At 42.6% G+C, this 26,823-nt stretch overlaps 1 protein-coding gene across 3 annotated transcripts; it reads right to left on the bottom strand.

Moving 5' to 3' along the window:
• Nucleotides 1-220: 220 nt before the first annotated feature.
• Nucleotides 221-22,272, bottom strand: enoph1 (enolase-phosphatase 1). Of its 3 annotated transcripts, none has more exons than XM_067989798.1 (6): nucleotides 21,966-22,272; nucleotides 20,477-20,553; nucleotides 12,620-12,822; nucleotides 11,937-12,069; nucleotides 9,369-9,492; nucleotides 221-472 (listed from the first exon to the last, which is right to left on the bottom strand). In XM_067989798.1, exons 1-6 carry the CDS (start codon nucleotides 22,078-22,080, stop codon nucleotides 339-341), a joined length of 786 nt encoding a protein of 261 aa, XP_067845899.1. In that variant the 5' UTR covers nucleotides 22,081-22,272; the 3' UTR covers nucleotides 221-338. The 3 variants fall into 3 exon arrangements, with proteins under 3 accessions (XP_067845899.1, XP_067845908.1, XP_067845917.1); XM_067989807.1 differs by having other exon boundaries at nucleotides 20,477-20,578; nucleotides 21,966-22,270; XM_067989816.1 differs by lacking the exon at nucleotides 21,966-22,272 and adding an exon at nucleotides 21,595-21,862.
• Nucleotides 22,273-26,823: the final 4,551 nt, after the last annotated feature.

Raw genomic sequence — 26,823 nt, 5'->3', positions numbered from 1 at the left:
AACTGGCTTCTAAAAGTTGAGTGATAGCAGCCTGGGATGACTGCCACTCTGAATTTTCTTGTTCACTTGAGTAAGTTCCCGGCTTCTGGTCAGCACCTTTCCATGGCACCAGGATTGAGATCAGGAACTTAATATGCAAGAGAAAGTTCAAAATAAATCCACGTCTCACTGGTGCTTGGTGAAGTACCTTGGTGCAAAACAACTTGCTGTGAACACCAGCTCATGATTACAACGTATTTATTGAAAATCCTTGTGGGAAAGTGACTTTAGTAAATTCGACTACAGAAAAACAGTTTGGTTTGTTGCATCTGCTCTTGCTTTTTGAAGCTGTTCAGTTTTCATTTATGACCAGACAGTAACAGTTCACTGAAGGAGGTGATAGAATGAGATCTTTCTTCTTCTGTCAGCTCTGCATTTCCAGGCCTCACCACAATAGTCACCTGAACTCCTGCCTGTTCTGCAGCTCTTGCCTCTGATAGAATTTTAAAAAAGGAAAAAAGTTACAGGGCAAGTCTGATTACAAAAAAAATAATAAACAGGGCACTGTCTTCATGGAAAAATGATGACAAACTTTTTCATATGTTTGCAAATAAATGCACATAATTGCAATGAGCCACAGGGCATGAGAGGACAAGATGCAAAGCAATGACATGAGAAGGATGTCAAAGTTGCAGATAAGGTCACCAGTATTTTGTTTGTAAACACAAAAAAAAGATTTGCCATCACTCCTCAATAATGAGAATATCCCTTTAATCTTTAGTGCATGAAGTGAATGATATTCCAGAAGGTTCCTGATGAAGCCTTTCTGCCTTGAAACTGCAAGACAAATACAATTTTGTAATTGTGCAAAAAAATCACAACTATCATCACCATTCACTAAACAAAAGTTAAAATAGAGTGTGGCCTGTTGATTGTATACTTAGAACAAGCAATTTGTTGTTGCAAGTGAAATGAAAGGCTTGAATTTACATATCACCACATCACATACAATGAATGATTCTTGAAGTGCAGTAACTGTTATGTAGGCAAACATGATGGCCACTTTGCACACAAAGATCCCACAAACAGCAATGAAATGAATGAGCGGTTAATCTGTTTTTGGTGGTTCTAGTTGAGGGAAAGATGTTGGGCAGGACACAAAGAAATCCCTGCACTTCAAATATTGCCAATGGATAGTTCATAATAGGTAAGAAGCATAAGAAATAGGAGCAGGAGTAGGCCATACGGCCCCTCGAGCCTGCTCCGCCATTCAATGAGATCATGGCTGATCTTTGACCTCAACTCCACTTTCCTACCCGATCCCCATATCCCTGGATTCCCCTAGAGTCCAAAAATCTATCTATCTCAGCCTTGAATATACTCAATGACTCAGCAGCCACAGCCCTCTGGGGAAGAGAATTCCAAAGATTCATAACCCTCAGTGAAGAAATTCCTCTCTATATCAGTCTTAAATGACCAACCCCTTATCCTGAGACTATGCCCCCTAGTTTTAGTCTCTCCAGCCAGGGGAAACAACCTCTCAGCATCAACCCTGTCAAGCCCCCTCAGAATCTTGTGTGTTTCAATGAGATCACCTCTCATTCTTCTAAACTGCACAGAATATAGGCCCATTTTACTCACTCTCTCCTCATAGGACAACGCTCTCATCCCAGGAATTAATCTAGTGAACCTTCGTTGGACTGCCTCTAAAGCAAGTACATCCTTCCTTAGATGAGGAGACCAGAACTGTGCACAATACTCCTGGTGTGGTCTCACCAAAGCCCTGTACAGTTGTAGCAAGATTCCCTTACTCTTGTACTCCAACCCCCTTGCAATAAAGGCCAACATGCTATCTGCCTTCCTAATTGCTTGCTGTACCAGCATGCTAACTTTCTGTGTTACTTGTATGAGGACTCCCAGATCTCTCTCAACACCAACATTTAATACTTTCTCACCATTTAAAAAATATTCTGTTTTTCTATTCTTCCTACCTAAGTGAATAACCTCACATTTCCCCACAGTATACTCCATCTGCCACCTTCTTACCCACTCGTTTAACCTGACTATATCCCTTTGCAGACTCCTTGTGTCCTCCTCACAGCTTACTTTCCCACCTAGATTTATATCGTCAGCAAACTTGGATATATTACACTCGGTCCCTTCGTCTAAGTCATTAATATAGACTGTAAATAGCTGAGGCCCATGCACCGATCCTTAAGGCATCCCACTAGTTACAGCCTGCCAATCTGAAAATGACCCATTCACCTCTACTCTCTGTTTTCTATCCACTGACCAATCCTCTATCCATGCTAATATATTACCCCCAACCCCATGAGCCCTTACCTTGCGTAACAACCTTTTATGTGGCACCTTATCGAATGCCTTTTGAAAAACCAAATATTCTACATCGACTGGTTCCCCTTTATCTACCCTGCTAGTTACATCCTCAAACGACTCTAATAAATTTGTTAAACACAATTTCCGTTTCATAAAACCATGTTGACTCTACCTAATCATATTATGATTTTCTAAATGCACTGTTATCACTTCCTTAATAATGGATTCCAGCATTTTCCCAATGACTGATGTCAGGCTAACATCGCCGAATCCCCCACCATCAACATCCTGGGGGTCACCATTGACTAGAAACTTAACTGGACCAGCCATATAAATACTGTGGCTACAAGAGCAGGTCAGAGGCTGGGCATTCTGCGGCCAGTGACTCACCTCCTGACTCCTCAAAGCCTTTCCACCATCTACAAGGCACAAGTCAGGAGTGAGATGAAATATTCTCCACTTGCCTGGATGAGTGCAGCTCCAACAACACTCAAGAAGCTCGACAGCGTCCAGGACAAAGCATCCCGCTTGGTTGGCACCCCATCCACCACCCTAAACGTTCACTCCCTTCACCACCGGCGCACCATGGCTGCAGTGTGTACCATCCACAGGATGCACTGCAGCAACTCGCCAAAGCTTCTTTGACAGCACCTCCCAAACCTGCGACCTCTACCACCTAGAAGGACAAAAGCAGCAGGCACATGGGAACACCATCACCTGCACGTTCCCCTCCAAGTCACACATCATCCTGACTTGGAAATATATCGCCGTTCCTTCATCGTCGCTGGCTCAAAATCCTGGAACTCCCTTCCTAACAGCACTGTGGGAGAACCTTCACCACACGGACTGCAGCAGTTCAAGGCTCACCACCACCTTCTCGAGGGCAATTAGGGATGGGCAATAAATGCTGGCCTCGCCAGTGATGCCCACATCCCATGGACGAATAAAAAAAAAATTCTGTGTTTTCGCTCTCATCCTTTCTAGAATAACAGAGTTACATTTGCTACCTTCCAATCTACTGGGACCGTTCTAGAATCTAGGGAATTCTGGAAGATCATAACCAATGCATCCACTATCTCTGCAGCCACCTCTTTTAGAGCCATCAGTTCCAGGGGATTTGTCGGCTTTTGGTCCCATTAGTTTCTCTAGTACTTTTTCCCTACTGATATTAATTGCTTTAAGTTCCTCACTCTCACTATCCCATTGGTTCCCCACTATTTTTGGTATGCTTTTTGTGTCTACTGTGAAGACAGATACAAAATATTTGTTTAATGTGTCTGCCATTTCCTTATTCCCCATTATAATTTCTCCTGTCTCAGCCTCTAAAGGGACCAACGTTTACTTTGGCGTAGTCGCAGGATAAGGGGTCAGCCATTTAAGACTGAGATGAGGAGGAATTTCTTCACTCAGAGGGTTGTGAATCTTTGGAATTCTCTACCCCAGAGGGCTGTGGATGCTGAGTCGTTGAGTATATTCAAGGCTGAGATAGATAGATGTTTGGGCTCTAGGGGAATTAAGGGATCTGGGGATCAGGCAGGTAAGTGGAGTTGAGGTTGAAAATCAGCCATGATCTGACTGAATGGCGGAGCAGGCTCGAGGGTCCGTATGGCCTACTCATGTTCCTATTTCTTATGTTCTTGCTACTCCCTTTCTCTTTACATACTTGTAGAAGCTCTTACAATCTGTTTTTATATTTCTTGCTAGTTTATTCTCATTCTAATTTCTCCCTTTTTATCAATTTTTTTGTCATCCTTTGCTGGTTTCTAAAACTCTCCCAATCCTCAGGCTTACTACTATTCTTCGCAACATTATACGCCTCTTTTTATCTAATACTATCCTTAACTTAAAAGCAAAATACTGCGGATGCTGGAAATCTGAAATAAGAACAGAAAATGCTGGAAAAGCTCAGTAAGGGAGGCAGCATCTGTGGAGAAAGAAAAAATGTTGTTAACGTTTCAGGTTGAAGATCTTTCATCATTTCTGAGACTATCCTTAACTTCTTTAGTTAGGATGTGGAGATGCCGGTGATGGACTGGGCACAGATGGATCACTTTTTCAGTGGAGTTTTTATTTCTCAATGGAATGTATATTCGTTGAGAATTTTGAAATATTTCTTTAAATGTCTACCACTGTTTATCTACCGTCATACCTTTTAATCTAATTTCCCAATCTACCTTAGCCAACACGCCCCTCATACCTATGTAATTGGCTTTAAGTTTAAGACTCTAGTTTCGGACTCAAGTATGTCACACTCAAACTCAATGTGAAATTCTATCATATTATGATCACTCTTCCCCAGAGGATCCTTTAGTATGAGATTACTAATCGACTCTGTCTCATTACACAATACGAGATCTAAAATAGCCTGCTCCCTGGTTGGTTCCACAACGTATTTTTCTAGGAAACTATCTCAAATGCAATCCACAAACTCGTCCTCCAGACTACCTTTGCCAATTTGATTTGCCCCGTCTATATGAAGATTAAAGTCCCCCACAATTATTGCATTACCATTGTTACAAACTCCTAATATTTCTTGATTAATACTCTGTCCAACGGTATAGCTACTGTGAGGGGGCCTATAAACTACTCCGATTAGTGTTTTCTGCCCCTTATTTATTATCTCCACCCATACAGATTCTACTTCCTGATCTTACGTGCCAAGGTCCTTTCTCACAACTGTCGGTATGTCATCCTTTATCAGGGCAACCTCCCCTCCTTTTCCATTCTGCCTGTCTTTCTGAAACATCAAGTACCCTGGAAGATTTAATTCCCAACCTTGGTCACCTTGCAACCATGTCTCTGTAAGTACAGGAGGCGGCCATTTAGCCCATCGTGCCTGTGTTGGCTCTTTGAAAGATTTATCCAATTAGTCCCATTCCCCTGCTCTTTCACCATAGCCCTGCAATTTTTTTCTCTTCAAGTATTTATCCAATTTGCTTTTGAAAGTTATTATTGAATTTGCTTCCACTACCTTTTCAGGCAATGCATTCCAGATCATAACAACTCGCTGCGTAAAAAAATGTTTCCTCATGTCGCCACTGGCTCTTTTGTCAATCACCTTAAATCTGTGTCCTCTGGTTACCGACCCACCTGCCACTGGAAACAGTTTCTCCTTATTTACTCTGTCAAAACCATTCATAATTTTGAACACCTCTATCAAATCTCCCCTTAACCTTCTCTGTTCTAAGGAGAACAACCCCGGCTTCTCCACATATCTAAAGTCCCTCATCCCTGGCACCATCCTAGTAAATCTCTTCTGCACCTTCTCTAATGCCTTGACATCCTTCCTGAAGTGTGGTGCCCAGAATTGAATAATACTCCAGCTGACGCCTAACCAGTGTTTTTATAAAGGTTTAGCGTAACTTCTGCACTTTTGTACTCTATGCTTCTATTGATAAAGCCCAGAATCCCATATGCTTTTTTTTAAAAAAAGCAGCCTTCTCAACTTGTCCTGCCACCTTCAAAGATTTGTGTATGTGCACCCCAAGGTCTCCCTGTTCCTGCACCCCCTTTAAAATGGTACCATTTAGTTTGTATTGCCTCTCCTCATTCTTCTTATCAAAACGCATCACTTCACACTTCTCTGCGTTAAATTTCATCGGCCGTGTGCCTGTCCATTTCACCAGTTTGCTGTCAATGTCCTCCTGAAGTCTGTTATTATCCCCCACATTGCTTACTACATTTCCGGCTTTTGTGTCATCTGCAAACTTTGAAATTATATAGTTATACCCTTAACTGTCCATCTGAACCACCAGAACAGAAAAAGAACGCTTTGGTTTAACATCGTCTGAAGGATGCAGTACTCACTGAGGTATTGTACTGGAGCGTTAATCTAGATTATGTCCCGAAATCCTGGAGTGGGGCTTGAATCCACAACTTTCCGAATCAGATGGTTTACTGATTAATTTGTAAATCACTCAGATCGACTCAGAAACTAGTATTTCCACTGCCTCCAGGACTTTATAAATGTAAGATGTGGCAATTGGATAGCAAATCATGTTCTACATGGTAACTGTAGAAATTATTAATATTTTTATTTTATTCGTTCATGGTATGTGGGCATCAATGGGCAAGGCCAGCATTTATTGCCCATCCCTAATTGCCCTTGAGAAGGTGGTGGTGAGCTGCCTCCTTGAACCGCTGCAGTCCGTGTGGTGAAGGTTCTCCCACAGTGCTGTTAGGAAGGGAGTTCCAGGATTTTGACCCAGCGACGATGAAGGAACGGCGATATATTTCCAAGTCGGGATGGTGTGTGACTTGGAGGGGAACGTGCAGGTGGTGTTGTTCCCACGTGCTTGCTGCCCTTGTCCCTGTCCTCGTCGCGGGTTTGGGAGGTGCTGTCAAAGAAGCCTTGGTGAGTTGCTGCAGTGCATCCTGTGGATGGTACACACTGCAGCCACTGTGCGCCGGTGGTGGAGGGAGTGAATGTTTAGGGTGGTGGATGGGGTGCCAATCAAGCGGGCTGCTTTGTCCTGGATGGTTCTTGAGTGTTGTTGGAGCTGCACTCATCCAGGCAAGTGGAGAGTATTCCATCACACTCCTGACTTGTGCCTTGTAGATGGTGGAATGGCTTTGGGGAGTCAGGAGGTGAGTCACTCGCTGCAGAATACCCAGCCTCTGACCTGCTCTTCTAGCCACAGTATTTATGTGGCTGGTCCAGTTAAGTTTCTGGTCAAAGGTGACCCCCAAGATGTTGATGGTGGGGGATTCAGCGATGGTAATGCCGTTGAATGTCAAGGGGAGGTGGTTAGATTCTCTCTTGTTGGAGATGGTCAATGCCTGGCACTTGTCTGGCGCAAATGTTATTTGCCACTTATGAGCCCAAGCCTGGTTGTTGTCCAGGTCTTGTTGCATGCGGGCTCGGACTGCTTCATTATCTGAGGGGTTGCGAATGGAACTGAACACTGTGCAATCATCAGCGAACATCCCCATTTCTGACCTTATGATGGAGGGAAGGTTATTGATGAAGCAGCTGAAGATGGTTGGGCCTAGGACACCGCCCTGAGGAACTCCTGCAGCAATGTCCTGGGGCTGATATGATTGGCCTCCAACAACCACAACCATCTTCCTTTGTGCCAGGTATGACTCCAACCACTGGAGAGTTTTCCCCCTGATTCCCATTGACTTCAATTTTACTGGGGCTCCTTGGTGCCACACTCGGTCAAATGCTGCCTTGATGTCAAGGGCAGTCACTCTCACCTCACCTCACCTCTGGAATTCAGCTCTTTTGTCCATGTTTGGACCAAGGCTGTAATGAGGTCTGGAGCCGAGTGGTCCTGGCGGAACCCAAACTGAGCACCGGTAAGCAGGTTATTGGCGAGTAAGTGCTGCTTGATAGCACTGTCAACGATACCTTCCATCACTTTGCTGATGATTGAGAGTAGATTGATGGGGTGGTAATTGGCCGGATTGGATTTGTCCTGCTTTTTGTGGACAGGACATACCTGGGCAATTTTCCACATTGTCGGGTAGATGCCAATGTTGTAGCTGTACTGGAACAGTTTGGCTAGAGACGCGGCTAGTTCTGGAGCACAAGTCTTCAGCACTACAGCTGGGATGTTGTCGGGGCCCATAGACTTCTGTGATGGTGGGGATATCGGGAGGAGGCCGAGATGGATCATCTACTCGGCACTTCTGGCTGAAGATAGTTGCAAACGCTTCAGCCTTGTCTTTTGCACTCAGGTGCTGTATTGAGGATGGGGATGTTTACAGAGCCTCCTCCTCCCGTTAGTTGTTTAACTGTCCACCACCATTCACGACTGGATGTGGCAGGACTGCAGAGCTTTGATCTGATCTGTCGGTTTGTCATGGGAGGTTCCAATGTGCCAAATCACTTGCACTATGCATAGTTAACAATCTATCCCATTTCTTCAAACGCTGAGCTATTGGTCTTGACCATGCCAATAATGAAAGGTCACAAGTGGAGGCCACGTGCTTCCCATCAGAAGAGAGGAGATCATTAGAGGGTTCATCACCCCAGGCCACTCCTATGCACCTCCGAGTAATTGACTATAGAGAGAGATACTAGTGGAGACCTTGGAGTATGACACTGCTGTTAAGTAGCTCAGAATAAAGCCTCAAATGTTCCTGATCAAAATATACTCTTGTGTATTTTTTTTAAACTCTGAAATCCTTGTTATAGAATATTTAAAATATCTCAGGACAGCTAGCCTCCTCAATGGTTATGCCATTTCCAAGCTGTGTCTGAATTGAGATTCTGAGACACTGAATGGATTATTTGGCTTACAATTTAACCAAAATTATTGGAGTGTCTTTCTGCGAGCTGATTTTACATTATATATTGGATTTTATGGCTTGAAATGGGTTGTGAGCTTGTATTCCACATTCTAGTACATTTAATTTAAAAATAGGTGCAGATCACAGAAATTAGAAGAGGATCAGAAGGCTGCAAAAAAATAAAAGACTAGTTTAAACTAAAAAGAAAAGTTACATTAGGTCTCCACCCCGTTTCTTTTTGTGTTGTAAAATTTTGCCAGAGTGGGGTGGGCACCTTGTGGTCCTCAGCCATGTAGATGCTACATAAAGAGGTCAGACTAGAAGATAATGTCATCTCTGTTGGCCCTAGTGCTCAGCACTGCTACATGAATAGTCATCAGGAGCAGGAGTGCTTCATATTTTTCTTGCCCCTACCCTAGACATCAAAGCCAGTTACAGTACTCCTTCTCCTGGTACTGCAGCGGAGATCGGTGCGGACTGGATCAAACCGGAGACATTCCAGGCCTCTATGGCTCTGTACCTCACCAGGTGGTGCATTGACTCCATATGTTACTTTTAGCCCAAAATCCAGTCTCTAACCAGATATTTGGCCAGCTCTTTTTTAAAGTCACTACCAGAATCCATCATTACAAAATAATAGGTAGTCTTGATTGATTCCAAGACTGCCACTTTGAGCTCCCTTAACGCTCGAGTTTTGCTTCGACAGTACCTCGGCAAGATCATCACACTCTAAGGCATCTCTTATCCTCTTGTTTTTCCCCCACAGAAATACTGTGGTGCATGAATAGTCCATTAATATTTCAATAAATTTGTACCTTTAGTCACATCTGTTAGGAAAAGTATGTTTTCCGTGGAACAACCAATGTTTTGAGCAATTCTTCTGTAGCTTTCCATTTCTACTTTGTATCCAATCTTGGTGTCAAAATGTCCATCAAAAAGCTGAGAGGGTAAACAAGTTTCTATTTTACACAGGTGCATCGCCTTCACCTTCAGACATTGCACAGTACATACACTTAGTTCAGACTTTGAACCCACTACCACTCTATGCCATTGAACATCAATGACTTATTGCATTCCCAAACAACACAGATCCCAGTTGTGTTGTTTTACATTTAATTTATAAACTTACTGCCACTACCAGTCATGATAGCATTGGGGAACAGAGAGATTTTTTTTTGCCAGATTATTCTACTCCTCTCTCTCGAGGGCATTGACACCTGCTGGGGTACTGTTCCTTGGGCACTGATCCAGTCCTCACCTGTTGTCCACAAACACAGACTCCCAGCCGAGGCTGCAGGTTAGTATTCAGGAGTCAGAACCCCTGAACAATTTCCTCTTGCCTAAACCAGGGGTGCCGAGAACTCCAACCGTTGCCCTAGCTGAGATGAGCTAACTGATCCTAGATTGGGAATTGAATCCGGAATTGAATCAGTATGACTAAAAAGGAAGACAGACTTATTTTACATAGCACCTTTCACGACCTCAGGATGCCCCAAAACACTTTACAGCCAATTAAGTACTTCAAAAGTGTAGTCACTGTTGTTATGTAGGAAATGCGGCAGGAATTTGTGCACAGCAAGGTCCCACAAACAGCAATGTGATAATGACCAGATAATGTTTTTTTACAAAAGGTACTGGTTGAGAGATAAATATTAGCCAGCACAACTCCCCTGCTCTTCTTTGAAATAGTGCCATAGAATCTTTATTAAGCAACTTTTATCAACTGAGCCATTGGAGAACAAGTTCTTTTTTTAAAAAAACTATACCAAATTAATAAATGAGTTACAATTTTGAGTGTTATTGCCCTGTTTGTAGCACTAGCTCACGCACATAACCATACACCTGCATTTAGTTGAAGTAATAACCAAGACAAACTGGAAGTATGCGGAGTTTACACACCTAATCGTTAGAGGTCAACTTTCAGCAGATTTTTGATGGAAGCTCCAGCGCCCCATCAGTTGCGGCAATGCTGGACAATTAGGCAATTGATTTGCAGAGCTTTTGGGGGCGCATGCGGGGCTCTTTTTTTTAATATGTAAATGCCATGGAAAAGGGTCCCAGGACAAATTTGCTACATAAACATGCTACATAACTGAAATGAAGAAGGGGAGTTTGATGGCAAACAAGTGCAGGTGCAATAACCCGAAGCATTTCAGCTACAGCCCTGACTACCTAAGAGCCTGCTTTACAGACCTTTCCATATATACCTTCATGTGTCAGAAAAATTGTCTTCACTGCCTCTGCTAATGGACCTGTACAACAACTGAAAAAGAACAACTCTTCCCACAGAAATGAAGGTTACCACAGCCGGAAGCTCTCATACTCATGAATCCTTCCAAGCCACCCAAGGAGACATCTACCACATCAGGGAAATCTACACTACACACATGTATCAAGCAAGCACTATTTTACAAGGGAAACAGCATCACTTTTCCTGTGCAATGGAGGTATCAGCCGAACACAATGCACAACTTTCACTGGGTGGCAGGGTTCACTGAAGTGGACAGCTTTGCGCATGGTACCCATATGCATATCAGAGCTCTTCATATCAGCTCATGACCTTCACAAAGATTAAGGGTGCGCACTCAATTAATGTTCAGGTGGTATTTGGAAACACTGGAGAACAGGACTAGCTGCTATATCCATGGCTACTGAGCTCACTGAGAAATCTCCTTATAGCTGAGGAGCAGCTCCACCTGGATATTTCAACATCTATTTGCCATTCTTCAGCTGTCACCTCCACCTTTAAGAAGAGTGTGTCATGTAGCTTGGCCATAACAAGTGTGCATGCAAAAGTACAAAGATTGTACACAATGTTTCAAATGGTACCTCCCAAAAGGTGTGGCTTCATGGGCCCCACAAAAATTGTGAAAAGTGAACAGAACACTCTCCTTTGCCTTTCTCCCAATACCAGCAACCCTTTTCCTTATTTCCAGTAAAGTACGAGGGACCTGGGTAATTGCGTTGACTTAGTACATCCTCCTTGGTGCATTTCCTGCAGCAGCACCACCTCCAACTCTACCGCATCATAAAGACAGTGTTGGCCGCATGTCTCCAGTGAGACTTTTAACAAATTAGTCCATTTTTCTGCTATCACCACAAGATTTTATGCTCCCCGAATGTGCTACAGTGTAAACTCTCTGTGCAAGCTTTTCTCAGCACAGACCAGGGATTGAACCTGGGATCTTTCTAGTCCATATGCCTCAGTGTCACATCTAGTACATTTATCCATTGAGTTAGTAGGGCTCATAATGCCTGAATTTCAGCAGATTTCAGGCTCAGTCTCCAGTACGAACAAGGCAAGCACATTTTTACATTACTGAAACCGAGGTTTTCATAAACAGTTCATAAATGGGCAGGCATAGCGAACAATGGCTTCCTACCTCCAACAGGTCTCCTTCAACAGAATATTCAAACAGCAGTTTCTGAGCCTCCACGCTGCCTGAGGAATAGATGTACACCTTCTTGCAAGCCTTCCTCCATTCTTTAATAGCTGGAACAACATCTTCATATACTCTGACCCGCGGTAAAAAAAATGTTGAAACATGAGGGTAATTCACCTCAACTATTATTAGGTTGCCACATGTATAAAAAAAGACATTGTTTTCTTCTGATTTTTTTTCCTATTCAATTTTCTTTCTCCTGAAGACATTGAGTCTTGCAGGGTTCTGGTTTCTGGTTTCATGGGTGCTGGCAGCCTTCTGGTACCTTGCCCAAGTGGCCATTTCCTCATCTGCAATCCCAGAGAGCAAGAGCTGGTAGGTTTTCATAGCCAGGCATGATCCAGTACTCACCAAATACATATGTACACACACACACCATTTCCTCCTGGAATCACTGGATAGCAGGGGTCCTAGTTATGTTTCCCTTCCTTAGCCCAAGGCACTGAGATTAATTGTAATGTATTACCAATGCCAGAGCTGAAATTAGCTAACCCGGACTAGAAACTGGGACTTCCTTGGTCCATACAACTCGCCTTCACACCAATGAATTTGGACATTCTGAATTTAATTGTGGAATCAAATGCATTTTGGTACATGATATATACACATTTTAAATCACTTACTCTCCTTTTATTTCACCACGCTCATAGGCTTCCCTCCACATGTGACCCTGTAGCTGTTTCAAAGCTGTTGTTTTCCTGTCCCAGGACATCTGCCACAAGATGTTGTTTGTCACAGTTTGGATTGCTTGTTCCTTGTCAGCATTGTCTCCCGAGCACGATTCTGGAATTAGCACTGCTCCATCTAATTCCTTGTCATCTTTTGCCTTAATGAATTAACAAATAAACTTCAAAAATTCACCCAATTGCACAATACTCTGAATACTGATTTCTGCCCTATTACATTTCTTATTCATTGAAGTGGATTGCATTTAATATGTTTTCATTATTTTTTTGTTTATGAAGAAGTTACTGCTTGGAAGTGGAATAATTTTCCATTGCAGGCACTCCAAGGTTAGGTATGGTTGTTTAAAGTCACTGTCTTCTATCATGGACACCTGCTATCTAATACTGATCCATATAAAAAAATGCTGAAACATAATTGATCTCAATTATCGAAACATAAAACATTAAATGCGACTTCATTTCGAGGATTTCATTTCCACATCGTTCACCTGAGGAAGGAGGTAGCCTCCGAAAGCTTGTGAATTTAAAATAAAATTGCTGGACTATAACTTGGTGTTGTAAAATTGTTTACAATTGTCAACCCCAGTCCATCACCGGCATCTCCACATCATAGTTCCTTTTGGTCATGGGCCCCAATCACAAAACTGCCCCTAATTTAGGACTAAATTGTCAATTTCACCCAAGGACACTACAGGATAGCTTGTGTAAGAAATGGAAAAATGTCACACTGCTGCACTAGGGGTACTCTTGAGATTGAGGCTGAGGCAATTGTTGGAGCTGAGCAGAAAGATCTTTATTCAGATTATTCACCATTTCTATCTAACATGCTGTATCTGACCTGAGTGCACCAGATGCTGACGCCTCATTCCGCCCCTGCAACAGCAGCAGCAACATCCCACACTGTGATGAGTACAAAATTCACAAAAGTTTTTAAATGGCAGATCTTTAAGAATCAGCTATACAAATTAGCTAATTTTCAAAATAATATTCCAGTCTTCAACCAGAAATAAGGCATGCAGCTACTCTAATAGAACTAATATATACAGAGTGTGTTATCATCTTTTTTCCAGTTGCAGTAAAACTTGTTAAATTTGTGTCCTAATGTCACAGTTATTAATCCTTCAGTGAGGACATCATAAACCAAATGTATGGAGTTCCCTAACCATTGATAACCGCCATGATACCTGCCACTGAAAATAAAAGGTGCAAAATCTAAATCTGCATACTATCAAAACTAAATCCGTAGTATGTATTATAAACAAAAATGGATATGTGGGGGTAGTTTCCAGGTAGTCTCAAACTTCAAGTTGAGAAGGCTGTTAAAAAGGCATAAGGGATCCTTCGCTTTATAAATAGAAGCAAAGAGTACAAAAGCAAGGAAGTTATGCTAAACCTTTATAAAACACAAGTTAGGCCACAGCTGGAGTATTGTGGCCAATTCTGGGCACCACACTTTAGGAAGGATGTCAAGGCCTTAGAGCGGGTGCAGTGGAGATTTATAGAGTCATAGAATCTTACAGCACAGAAGGAGGCCGTTTGGCCTGTAGTACCTGTGCCGGCTCTTTGAAAGAGCTGTCCAATTTAGTTTCACACCCCAGATTTTCCCCCATAACCCTGCAAATTAAGTCCTCTTCAAGTACATGTCCAATTGCCTTTTGAAAGTTCCTATGGAATCTGCTTCAACCACCCTTTCAGGTAGTGAGTGTTCCAGATCTTAACAACCCTGTGTGAAAACATTTCTCCTGATTTTCCCTCTAGTTCTGTTGCCAATTATTTTAAATCTGTGACCGCTGGTTACCAATCCGCTTGCCGGAAGAAAGAGTTTCTCCCTACTTGCTCAATCAAAACCCCCAATTCTGAATACCTCTATTAGGTCTCCCTTTAACCTTCTCTGCTCTAAGGAGAACAATCCCAGCTTCTCCAATCTCTCCACATAACTAAAGTTCCTCATCCCTGGTATCATCCTGGTAAATCTCCAAGGCCTTGACATCCTTCCCAAAATGTGGTGCCCAGAATTGTACACTCCAGCTGAAGCCTAACCAGTGATTTGTAAATGTTTAGCACAACTTCCTTGTTATTGTAGTCAATGCTCCTATTTACAAAGCCAAATATCCCATATGCTTTCTTAACTGCCTTATCAATTTGCCCTGCCACCTTCAAAGATTTGTGAATATGCACCCCCAGGTTCCTCTGCTCTTGCACCCCTTCAAAATAGTACCATTTAGATTATACTGCCTCTCCATGTTGTTCCTCCCAAAGTGCATCACTTCGCACTTATCTGCATTAAATTGCATCTGCCATGTGTCTGCCCATTCCCTCCTGAGGTCTGCTACTATCCTCCCCACTATTTACTACGTTGTCAAGTTTTGTATCATCCGCAAACTTCGAAATTATACTTCCTATACCCAAGTTCAGGTCATTTATATAGGACAAGAAAAGCAATGGTCCCAATACTGATCCCTGGGGGACTCCACTACAAACTTCTCTCCAGTCAGAAAATCATCCGTTCACCACCACTCTCTGCCTCCTATCCCTTAGCCAATTATGTAACCAAGTTACCACCATCCCTTTAATCCCATGTGCTTCTATTTTCTGAATAAGTCTGCTATGTGGTACTTTATCAAATGTCTTTTGAAAGTCCATATATACAACATCTACTGCATTACCTTCATAAGCCCTCTCTGTTACCTCATCAAAGAACTCAATCTGGTTAGTCAGACACGACTTGCCTTTAACAAATCCGTGCTGGCTATCCCTTTTTAACACATGCTTCTCCAAGTGAGAATTAATTTTGTCCTTGACAATGGTCTCTAGTAGTTTTCTCACCACTGACATTAGACTGACTGGCCTGTAGTTACCAGGTTTATCCCTCTCCCTCTTTTTTGAATAGGGGTGTAACCATTACAATCCTCCAGTCCTCCGGCACCACTCCCATATCTAAGGAGGACTGAAAAATTGTGGTCAGAGCTTCGTCCTTGCTTCCCTCAGCATCCCATCTGGACCAGGTGACTTATTAACTTTGAGTGATGCCAACCTATTTAGCACCTCCTTTATATCTATTTTTATCCTATCCAATATCTCTACTCCCTCCTCCTCTACTGCAACATTAACTTTATTCTCTTCGATTTTTAAAAAATATTCGTTCATGGGATGTGGGCGTCGCTGGCGAGGCCGGCATTTATTGCCCATTCCTAATTGCCCTCGAGAAGGTGGTGGTGAGCCGCCTTCTTGAACCGCTGCAGTCCGTGTGGTGAAGGTTCTCCCACAGTGCTGTTAGGAAGGGAGTTCCAGGATTTTGACCCAGCGACGATGAAGGAACAGCGATATATTTCCAAGTCGGGATGGTGTGTGACTTGGAGGGGAACGTGCAGGTGGTGTTGTTCCCATGTACCTGCTGCTCTTGTCCTTCTAGGTGGTAGAGGTCGCGGGTTTGGGAGGTGCTGTCGAAGAAGCCTTGGCGAGTTGCTGCAGTGCATCCTGTGGATGGTACACACTGCAGCCACTGTGCGCCGGTAGTGAAGGGAGTGAATGTTTAGGGTGGTGGATGGGGTGCCAATCAAGCGGGCTGCTTTGTCCTGAATGGTGGCGAGCTTCTTGAGTGTTGTTGGAGCTGCACTCATCCAGGCAAGTGGAGAGTATTCCATCACACTCCTGACTTGTGCCTTGTAGATGGTGGAAAGGCTTTGGGGAGTCAGGAGGTGAATCACTCGTCGCAGAATACCCAGCCTCTGCCCTGCTTTTGTAGCCACAGTATTTATATGGCTGGTCCAGTTAAGTTTCTGGTCAATGGTGACCCCCAAGATGTTGATGGTGGGGGATTCGGCGATGGTAATGCCATTGAATGTCAAGGGGAGGTGGTCAGATTCTCTCTTGTTGGAGATGGTCATTGCCTGGCACTTGTCTGGCGCGAATGTTACTTGCCACTTATGAGCCCAAGCCTGGATATCACGTGGAGTGAATCGAATTGGCTGAAGACTGGCTTCTGTAATGGTGGGGATATCGGGAGGAGGCCGAGAACGATCATCCACTCGGCACTTCTGGCTGAAGATGGTTGCAAACGCTTCAGCCTTGTCTTTTGCACTCACGTACTGGACTCTGCCATCGTTGAGGATGGGGATGTTTACAGAGCCTCCACCTCCCATTTGTTGTTTAATTGTCCACCACCATTCACATCTGGATGTGGCAGGACTGCAGAGCTTTGATCTGATCCGCTGGTTGTGGAATCGCTTAGCTCTGTCTATAGCATGTTGCTTCCGCTGTTTAGCATGCATTTAGTCCCGAGTTGTAGCTTCACCAGGTTGGCACCTCATTTTTCGGTACGCCTGGTGCTGCTCCTGGCATGCTCTTCTACACTCCTCATTGAACCAGGGTTGATCCCCTGGCTTGTTGGTAATGGTGGAGTGAGGAATATGCCGGGCCATGAGGTTATTGTGAAGACAGATGCAAAGTACTCATTCAGTACCTCAGTCGTGCTCTTTGCTTCCCCAAGATGTCCCTAATCGGCCCCACCATTCCGTTAACTATCCTTTTACTTTTTAATACGTTTATAAAATATATCTGGGTTCCCTTTTATGTTACCCACTAATCTTTTCTCACATCCTCGCTTTGCCCTTCTTACATCCTTTTTCAATTTCCCCCTGCGCTCTCCGTATTCTGCCTGGTTTTCTACTGTATTCTGTACCTAACATTTGCAATAAACCTCCTTTTTCTGTTTTATTTTAATCTCTATTTTCTTTGTCATCCAGGGAGCTCTAGCTTTGGATGCCCTTTCTTTCCTCCTTATGGGAATATGCTTGGTTTGTACCCAAACTATCTCCACCCTGAAGGCCTACCATTGCTCATTTACTGTTTTTTTGGCCAATCTTGGTTTCCAGTCCACCTGCGCTAGATCCCTTCTCAAATCACCATAACTGGCTCTCTTCCAGTTGGGTATTTTCACTGTTGATTTTTCTTTGTCCCTTTCCATTACTATTTTAAACCTAATTATATTATGATCATTATTACCCAGATGTTTCTATCACTGAAATACACTCCGCTTGCCCTACTTCATTCCCTAGAACTAGATCCAGCTCTGCTTCCTTCCTCGTTGGGTTAGAAACATACTGATTAAGAAAGTTTTCCTGTACACATTTTAGGAATTCTTCACCCTCCTTGCTCTTTACATTGTTTTTTCCGCAATCTATATTAGGGTAATTGAAGTCCCCTACTATTACTGCTCTATTATTTTTACATTTCTCTGAAATTTATCTACAGATTTGTTTAGATCTCATTGAAACATATAAAATTCTTAGAGGGCTTGACAGGGTAGATGCTGAGAGGCTGTTTCCCCTGGTTGGAGAGTCTAGAACTAGGGGTCATAGTCTCAAGATAAGGCATTGGCCATTTTGGACGGAGATGAGGAAAAATTTCTTCATTCATGGTTGTGAATCTTTGGAATTCTCTACCCCAGAGGGCTGTGGATGCTCAGTTGTTGAGTAAAAAAAAACTGAGATCGATAGATTTTTGGAGACTAAGGCAACCAAGGGATATGGGGATGGGAGGAAAAGTAGAGTTGAGGTAGAAGATCATCCACGATCATACTGAATGGCGCAGCAGGCTCCAGGGGCCATATGGCCTACTCCTGCTTCTTATGCTCCTCTATCGCCTTCTCACTATTTGGGGGTCTATAGTAAACACTCAGCAATGTAACACTCCTCTTCTGTTCGTTGATCAATACTGCCAACCACCCCCCGCCCCGTACCTCCTGAATACATTGTCGCCAGGAATGTTTAGCTCCCATTCCTGCCCATATTTAAGCCAGGTCTCCATTATAGCCACTATATCATAACCCCATGTGGCAACTTGTGCCTACAGCTCATCAACCTTATTTGTAATACTCCTCACATTAACAGACATGCATTCCAAAAATGTGCTGGTCTACTTTGCTTTATTCCTCCATCTAATTCCTGCTCTTTCTTTATTCTGTTGCTGTCTGTCCCTCCTGGTTTTCTAGTCACCTTGTCTCTCCTCTCTGCTGCTGGGTCCTGGTTCCCCATCCCTGCCAAATTAGTTTAAAACCTCCCCCACGGCACCAGTTATCCTCCCCGCAAGAACACTGGTCCCAGCCCTGTTCAGGTGCAAACCGTCCAGCTTGTATGGGCCCCTCTTGCCTCAGAACTGGTCCCACTGCCCCAGAAATCTGAAGCCCTCCCTCCTGCACCAATTTTCCAGCCATGCATTCGCCAGCACTGTCTTCCTGTTTCTGTACTCACTAGCACATTGATCTGGGAGTAATCCAGAGGTTACCACCTTTGAGGTCCTGTTCTTTAATCTTTTTCCCAGCTCCTGAAACTCTGCCTGTAGGACCACAACCCTTTTCCCACTTATGTCATTGGTTGCAACATGGACCACTACTTCAGGCTGTTCACCTTCCCCTTGCAGAATGTCCTGCACCCATTCAGTGATATCCTTTACCTTGGCACCAGGGATGCAACACACAATCAGATCTCATCTGTGGTTGCAGAAAAGCCTGTCTATCCCCCTGACTATTGAACAACTGCATTTCTACACTTTCTTGTGCCCCCCCCCCCGTGCAGCCGAGTCTCCCATGGTGCCGTGGATTTTCTTCTGACTGGACTCCCCCGAGGTGTCATCACCCTAACTGGTATTCGTCACTGAATACGGTTTGTGAGTGCCACACTCCCAGGGGATTTCTGCACTGCCTGCTCCTCCTAGTCTGCCTGGTGGTCACCCATCCCCTCTCTTCCTGAACTCTACATAGCCGCAGGGTGACCACCTCCTCAAACATGCTATCAACAAAACTCTCAGTTTCTCATCTGCACTGTAGTGACGCCAGGCACCCCTCAAGCTCAGAAATTGAGCTCAAGCAGTTGGTGGCACTTCCTGCATATGTGGTTTTCCAGGACACACAAAAAGTGTTCTCAAGTTCCCATATGACACAGAATGTGCATGCGACGGGCCTCAGCTGTCCTGTCATGTTAGCTAACAATTATTTAAAACTATTTGTTTAGCTGGAATGGAACTAGGGATGAAAGAGTTAAGTTATGTGGAGAGACCAGAGAAACTGGGGTTGCTTTCCTTTGAGCAGAGAAGGTTATGGGAAGACTTGATAGAGGTGTTCAAAATCATGAAGGGTTTTGATAGAGTAAATGAGGAGAAACTGTTTCCAGTGGCAGAAGGGTCGGTAACCAGAGGACACAGATTTAAGGTGATTGGCAAAAGAACCAGAGGCGACACAAGGGAAAATAATTTTTACGCAGCAAATTGTTATGATCTGGAAGGCACTGCTTGAAAGAGTGGTGCAAGCAGATTCAATAATAACTTTCAAAACGGATTGGATAAATACTTGGAGGAAAAAATTAAAGTGCTATGGAGAAATAGCAGGGGAGTGGGACTAATTGGAGAGCTCTTCCAAAGAGCCGGCACAGACACGATGGGTCAAATGGCCTCTTTTTATGCTGTATCATTCTATGATTCTAGTCTATTGTAGCACCTAAACCCCGAGCAGAGATTACTGATTCGTAAGCACTCTGGAATATCCATTTATTCTCTATACAAATACAATTCTGAACTCACAAAGGGTACAACTTTCACATTGATACAGTGCTGAAAATGTCAAGCAGTCACTCCTGTTAGTACATAGATCAAGTAATTTTTTAAATTACAAAATGGGCATTACTGGAAACATATCCACCAGATTCTCAACACATTTCACCATTGTCCTATTCAGTCCGCCAAAACTTTTGCTCAAACAACAGGAAGCTAAGAAGCAACAATCTGACTGATCAGATTTACCTGTTTTCTCAAAAGCTCCACATCTTCCTGACACTCCTTCTCCTCCCAGTGTGCATGGAGGTATTCCTTCACATTTTCTTTGACATAAGTAAACAAAACATCCTATTTTTAAAAATACATACAATTGATATGAGTTTAAACACCACAAGGAATACCAGTTTACACAGAAATAAATAAGAGATTTAATAATTTCAGTCATGACTCACAAAGTGATTTAGTTACAAATCACTGCACACTACAGAAATCAGAATTTTACAATAATCTGATGTGCAACCTCAGCATTCTTTAATCTTCAGTGGAGCTTCCTACTCCACATATGGGTTATCACCAAGTTCCCCTTTGTCCATCTCCAGAACAATGCTCGCTTATGTACTTACCTAAGCCCCTCTTCTGCTAAAACCCTCATCAATCCTTTTATCCCTCACAAACTTCAAATAATTTAGAACTCTACGTTGTCTGAATCTAGAGGGTTCAGAACAAGATCATCTTGTAAAGTTTAAGGATATATATGTCCCATGAAGTTAACTGTACTGTAGTAGACAGAGCGCTCAACCAGTAACTGTAACTTGAGATACAGTAATTGATTCTCACTTCCAGCCAGTGTACAAATATAATTATTGTTCTTTAATATTACCACAAAATGATCCTTGTCCAGTCGGTATTTAGGAATACTAGTAGCCAAAAAGGCAGGTAAATACACCACCAGGACACCCAAATCTCTTGACAAGTTAGAATGCACCCAATTCCTGATACAGGGTTAAAATCAACAGGGAATGTGAACACGGGCAGGTCTCCGCGGTTGGCAGTGGAAAGAATCACGTTGTTCGATTAATAAGCAACAACGGAGAAAAGGGGAAAGTGACTAACATCCTGTAGAATTTAAGCTAAGGTACCAGGAATCCTTAAAAAATCACAAGATTTAGGAGCTTAGAAAAAAGGGGAAAAAACTGATTAGATCTGCACAAATTTTAAGAGTGCAAATGCAGCAGTTGTTTTTCTTTGACTCCTATAAGGCACTGTAGCACTGCATCACATGGACTATGGATATCCTCTGACTATTGCCCCGGAACTTCATCTTTAGGGATGTTAACCTCAGTTATTTTAACAATTTCAATTACCGGTAGCTGTCAACGCAATCCACGATAGACAAGAGCAAAATACTGCAGATGCTGGAAATCTGAAGTGAAAACAGAAAATGCTGGAAACACTCATCAGGCCAGGCAGCATCTGTGGAGAGAGAAACTGAGTTAACGTTTCAGGTCGATTCGACAGAACAGAACGATTTCCAGCATCCGCAGTATTTTGCTTTTGATGACAGACTCCAATCCTTGCTGTAACAGCACACGATGGGGAGCTGAGGAACGACTCGAGCTCCAGCTCCAGCTCCAGCTCAGTAAATCATGTCCGACGTGCGCCTCTTCACAGCGGGGAAAATATCCCGAAAAACGGACGCCTCTGTTGCCCGCTGCCCCGGCTTTCTCCCCTTTACCTTTACAAAGGAGATGGGTGTCGTGGTCCCCTCGATATCCACCAAAAACACGCCGATGGCCGGAGGGAGCACCGTTACCACCATAGCGGCCAAAGTCCGTTGAGCGCATGCGCATTATAGGTCACCAACTGCCATCGCTACCGGTCACTAAAAGCGCGGACCGGAGGCCGATGGCCAAGCGCCAAAAATGCAGCCGATACAGGTAGTCATGGAAAGAGGGGGGGGGGGGAGAGAGAGGACCCCCGTTGGACTTGGCTCACCCAGGTGAGCATGAACGGCAGCGAGTTGATTTGTCGGAAAGCCCGGCGCATGCGCGGCAAGTGACGTAATCGGACGCACTGTCAATATAAAAGGTGAAGACCCTCCCCCATTAAACAGTCCATGCCAATTACCTCAAATCTGTGTCCTCTGGTTACCAACCCTTCTGCCACCGGAAACAATTTCTCCTTACTTACTCTATCAAAACCGTAGTGCAGCCAGTAATCTGTAGCGAGGAATCAGATGTAGTAGGAATAACTGAAACATGGCTACATAAAGAACAGGGCTGGCAACTAAATGTTGCAGGCCATAACAATCAAAAAGAATAAGGAAGGAAGAGGGGGGTCGAGTAGCTGTACTAATTAGAGATAACATAATGGCAATAGAAAAGAGGGACATAACAGAAGGATAGAAACAGAATCCATTTGGATTGAAATAAAAGATAAGAAGGGATCGATCACGCTAATAGGGGTATACTACAGACCACCTAATAGCAGAATGGAGGTGAAGGAAGAAATATCTAGGCAAATATGTGAAATGAGTAAAGGACATAGAATAACTCTCATGGGAGATTTTAACTACCCCCAAATAAATTGGCAAGAAGAGGTAGGCAAAGGGGAACGTGAAATGCAGTTTTGACAATGTGTGCAGGACTCCTCATTTACCCAGTATGTAAAAAGCCCAACAAGAAAGGAAGTACTGCTGGATCTAGTAATGGGAAATGAACCAGAACAGCTAAGAGAAGTAAGTGTAAGGGAACATCTAGGCAATAGCAATCGCAACATAATAAGATTTATGATAAAGATTGAGATGTACATAAATATGTCAAAGACCAAAGTCATAAATTGGAAAAAAAGTTGATCTTAAGGGGATGAGAATGAAACTGGGAAAAATAAACTGGAAAATTTTACTGACAAACAAAGAAATAGAACAGCAGTGGGAAACATTTAAAACGGTGATCAACAGAGTCTAGGAGAATTACATGCCACTAAAAAAACATAAACAAACTACCCAGTAATGACACACCATGCATGAATAAAGAAAAAAGGGCAAAATTGAAATTAAACAAAAAGGCATACGCTAAGTAGGACAACAAAGAAGAGGAAGACAAAAGGGAGTACGAAAAGATTAGAAAAGAAGTAAAAAAAATTAGGAAAGCAAAGAGAAATTAAATTAAAACAGACACAAATAATAAAAGAAAAATCAGGATAGGGATGGGGCCACTAAGGGATACACACGATAAACTCACAGGTAATGACAGCTAAATGGCAGAAATATTAAATAATTACTTTGCCTCAGTATTTACTATAGAGACTAACATGTGAGGAGCCAGATGTAGTAAGGAGAACTGAAACATGATTACATAAAGAACAAGACTGGCAGTTAAATATTGCAGGATATAACATATTTAGAAAGGATAAGGAAGGAAGATGAGGGGTGGGGTAGCTCTATAGATTAGAGACAATATAATGGCAATAGAAAAAAGGGACATAAGTAATATTAAGATAGAAACAATCCATATGGATTGAGACAAAGGATAAGAAGGGATCGATCACATCAATAGGCTTATTGTACAGATCAACTAATAGTGGAAGGGAAGTGGAGGAAGAAAGGTGTAGTCAAATCTTTGAAATGAGTTTTTAAAAATTGAATAATAATCATGGGAGATTTCAACTAACCACAAATTAACTGGCAAGAAGAGGTAGGCAAAAGGGAAAAGGGAATGGAGTTTTTACAGTGTATATATGACTCCTTTTTTACCCAGTATGTGAGAAGCCCAACAAGACAGGAATCACTGCTGGATCTAGTAATGGGAAATGAACAAAGAAGGTAAGAGCAGTAAGTGTAGAGGAACATCTAGGCAATAGCGATCATAACATAATAAGGTTTAAAATAATGATTGAGAAGGACATAAGTAAGACAAAGACCAAAGTAATAGATTGGTAAAAAGCTAATTTTGAGGGAATGAGCATGGAAATAGGGAAGGTAAACTGGAAAAAAATTGACAGAGATAGAACAGCAGTGGTAAATATTTGAAACGGTGATCAATAGAGTCCAGGAGAAATATATACCACTAAAAAACAAGAACAAACTAGTCAGTAATGAAACACCATGGATGAATAAAGAGGTAAGGGTAAAATTGAAACTAAAAAAAGGCATACACTAAATACATAGACAATAAAGGAGGGGATGACAAAGGGGAATATGAAGCGGTTAGGAAGGATGTGAAAAAAAATTAGGAAAGCAAAGCGGAACTACGAGATTAAATTATCAAGGAATATAAAAAGAAATAGTAAAGTATTCCACAGACACATAAATAACAAAAGAAAAATTAGGATAGGGATAGGGCCACTAAGGGATGCACAAGATAAACTCGCAGGTAATGACAGCGAAATGGCAGAAGTATAACTTCCCAGAAATGCTAGGGAACCAACGGACTAGTGAGAAGGAGGAATTAAAGGGAATTAGTATTAGTAAAAAAAAAGTGCTGGAGAAATTAATGGGACTGAAAGCCGATAAATCCCCAGGACCTGATAATCTGCATCCCAGCGTACTAAAAGAGGTAGCCATGGAAATAGTGGATGCATTAGTTGTCATCTTCCAAAAGTCTATAGATTATGAAACAGTTCCTGCAGATTGGAGGGTGGCAAATGTAACCCCACTATTTAAAAAAGGAGGGAGAGAGAAAACAGGGAATTACAGACCGGTTAGCCTAATATCAGTAGTAGGGAAAATGCTAGAGTCTATTATAAAGGATGTGATAACAGGACACTTAGAAAATATCAACGGGATTAGACAAAGTCAACATGGATTTATGAAAGGAAAATCATGTTTGACAAACCTACTGGAGTTTTTTGAGGATGTAACTGGTAGAATAGATAAGGGAGAACCAGTGGATGTGGTTTATTTGGATTTTCAGAAGGCCTTTGATAAAGTCCCACATAAGAGGTTAGTGTACAAAATTAAAACACATGGGAATGGGGGTAATATACTGGCATGGATTGAAAATTGGTTAACAGACAGAAAACAGAGTAGGAATAAATGGGTCTTTTTTGGGGTGACATGCGGTGACTAATGGGGTACCGCAGGAATCAGTGCTTGGGCCCCAGCTATTCACAATATATATCAATGATTTGGATGAGGGAACCAAATGTAATATTTCCAAGTTTGCTGATGACACAAAACTAGATGGGATTGTGAGTTGTGAAGAGGATGCAAAGAGGCTGCAAGGCGATTTAGACAAGTTGAGTGAGTGGGCAAATACATGGCAGATGCAGTAAAATGTGGATAAAGTTATCCACTTCAGAAGGAAAAACAAAAAGGCAGAGTATTATTTAAATGGTGATAGATTGGGGAATGTTGATGTACAAAGGGACCTGGGTGTCCTTGTACACCAGTCACTGAAAGCAAACATGCAGATGCAGCAAGCAGTTAGGAAGGCAAATGGTATGTTGGCCTTCATTGCAAGAGGATTTGAGTATAGGAGCAAGAATGTCTTACTGCAGTTATACAGGGCCTTGGTGAGACCACACCTGGAGTATTGTGTGCAGTTTTGGTCTCCTTACCTAAGAAAGGATATACTTGCCATAGAGGGAGTGCAGCGAAGGTTCACCAGACTGATTTCTGGGATGGCAGAATTGTCGTATGAGGAGAGATTGGGTCGACTTGGCTTGTATTCACTCGAGGTTAGAAGAATGAGAGGGGATCTCATTGAAACATATAAAATTCTGACAAGGCTAGACAGATTGGATGCAGGGAGGATGTTTCCCCTGGCTGGATGGTCCAGAACGAGGGGTCACAGTCTCAGGATATGGGGTAGGACATTTAGGACTGAGATGAGGAGAAATTTCTTCACTCAGAGGGTGATAAACCTGTGGAATTCTCTACCACAGAATATATTTAAGGAGCTAGATAGATTTCTAGACACAAAAGGCATCAAGGGGTTTGGGGAGAGAGCGGGAACACGGTATTGAGATAGAGGATCAGCCATGATCATATTGAATGGCGGAGCAGGCTCGAAGGGCTGAATGGCCTACTCCTGTTCCTATTTTCTATGTTTCTATGTATTGAATTGATACTTTGCCTCAATATTTACCAGGGAGACTAACAAGGTGGGTATGACATTAGAAGAAGAGATCAAAAAAGATATAAAGACATTTAAAATAGAAAGGGGGAGATAATTGATAAACTAATCAAACTTAGGGAGGATAAAACTCCTGGTGCGGATGGATTGCATCCATGAATATTAAAAGAAATTAGTGAGGAGTTAGCAGAGGCACTATTACAAATATATAAAAATTCATTTGAAAAGGAAATAGTGCCAGAAGACAGGCGGACAGCTAATGTTATTCCTATATTTAAAAGGGGAGATAGAACCAGTCCAGGGAACTATAGACCAGTTAGCGTAACGTCAGTGGTAGGAAAGATAATGGAACCCTTACTCAAAGATGTAATAGGAAAACATCTAGAAAATGAAAATAGAGTAGTCAGCACAGATTTCAGAAGAGAGTCATGCTTGACCAACTTTATTGAATTCTTTGAAGAAGTAACAGAAAGAGTAGACAAGGGTAATGTAGTAGATGTAATATATTTGGATTTT

The sequence above is a fragment of the Heptranchias perlo genome, chromosome 1 (assembly GCF_035084215.1).
Source record: "Heptranchias perlo isolate sHepPer1 chromosome 1, sHepPer1.hap1, whole genome shotgun sequence".
NCBI lineage: Eukaryota > Metazoa > Chordata > Chondrichthyes > Hexanchiformes > Hexanchidae > Heptranchias > Heptranchias perlo.
The sequence above is the reverse complement of the archived record's forward strand: the minus strand, read 5'-3'. Positions and strand labels throughout refer to the sequence as shown.

What these genes read in the sequence shown, in the direction of transcription:
- enoph1 (XM_067989798.1), bottom strand. Translation starts at nt 22,080, where the DNA reads ATGCGCATGCGCTCAACGGACTTTGGCCGCTATGGTGGTAACGGTGCT. An exon ending in CACCCATCTCCTTTGTAAAG is followed by an intron (nt 20,554 to 21,965) that starts GTAAAGGGGAGA and finishes CTTATGTCAAAG; the next exon opens with AAAATGTGAAGGAATACCTC. An exon ending in CGTGGTGAAATAAAAGGAGA is followed by an intron (nt 12,070 to 12,619) that starts GTAAGTGATTTA and finishes ACCGCGGGTCAG; the next exon opens with AGTATATGAAGATGTTGTTC.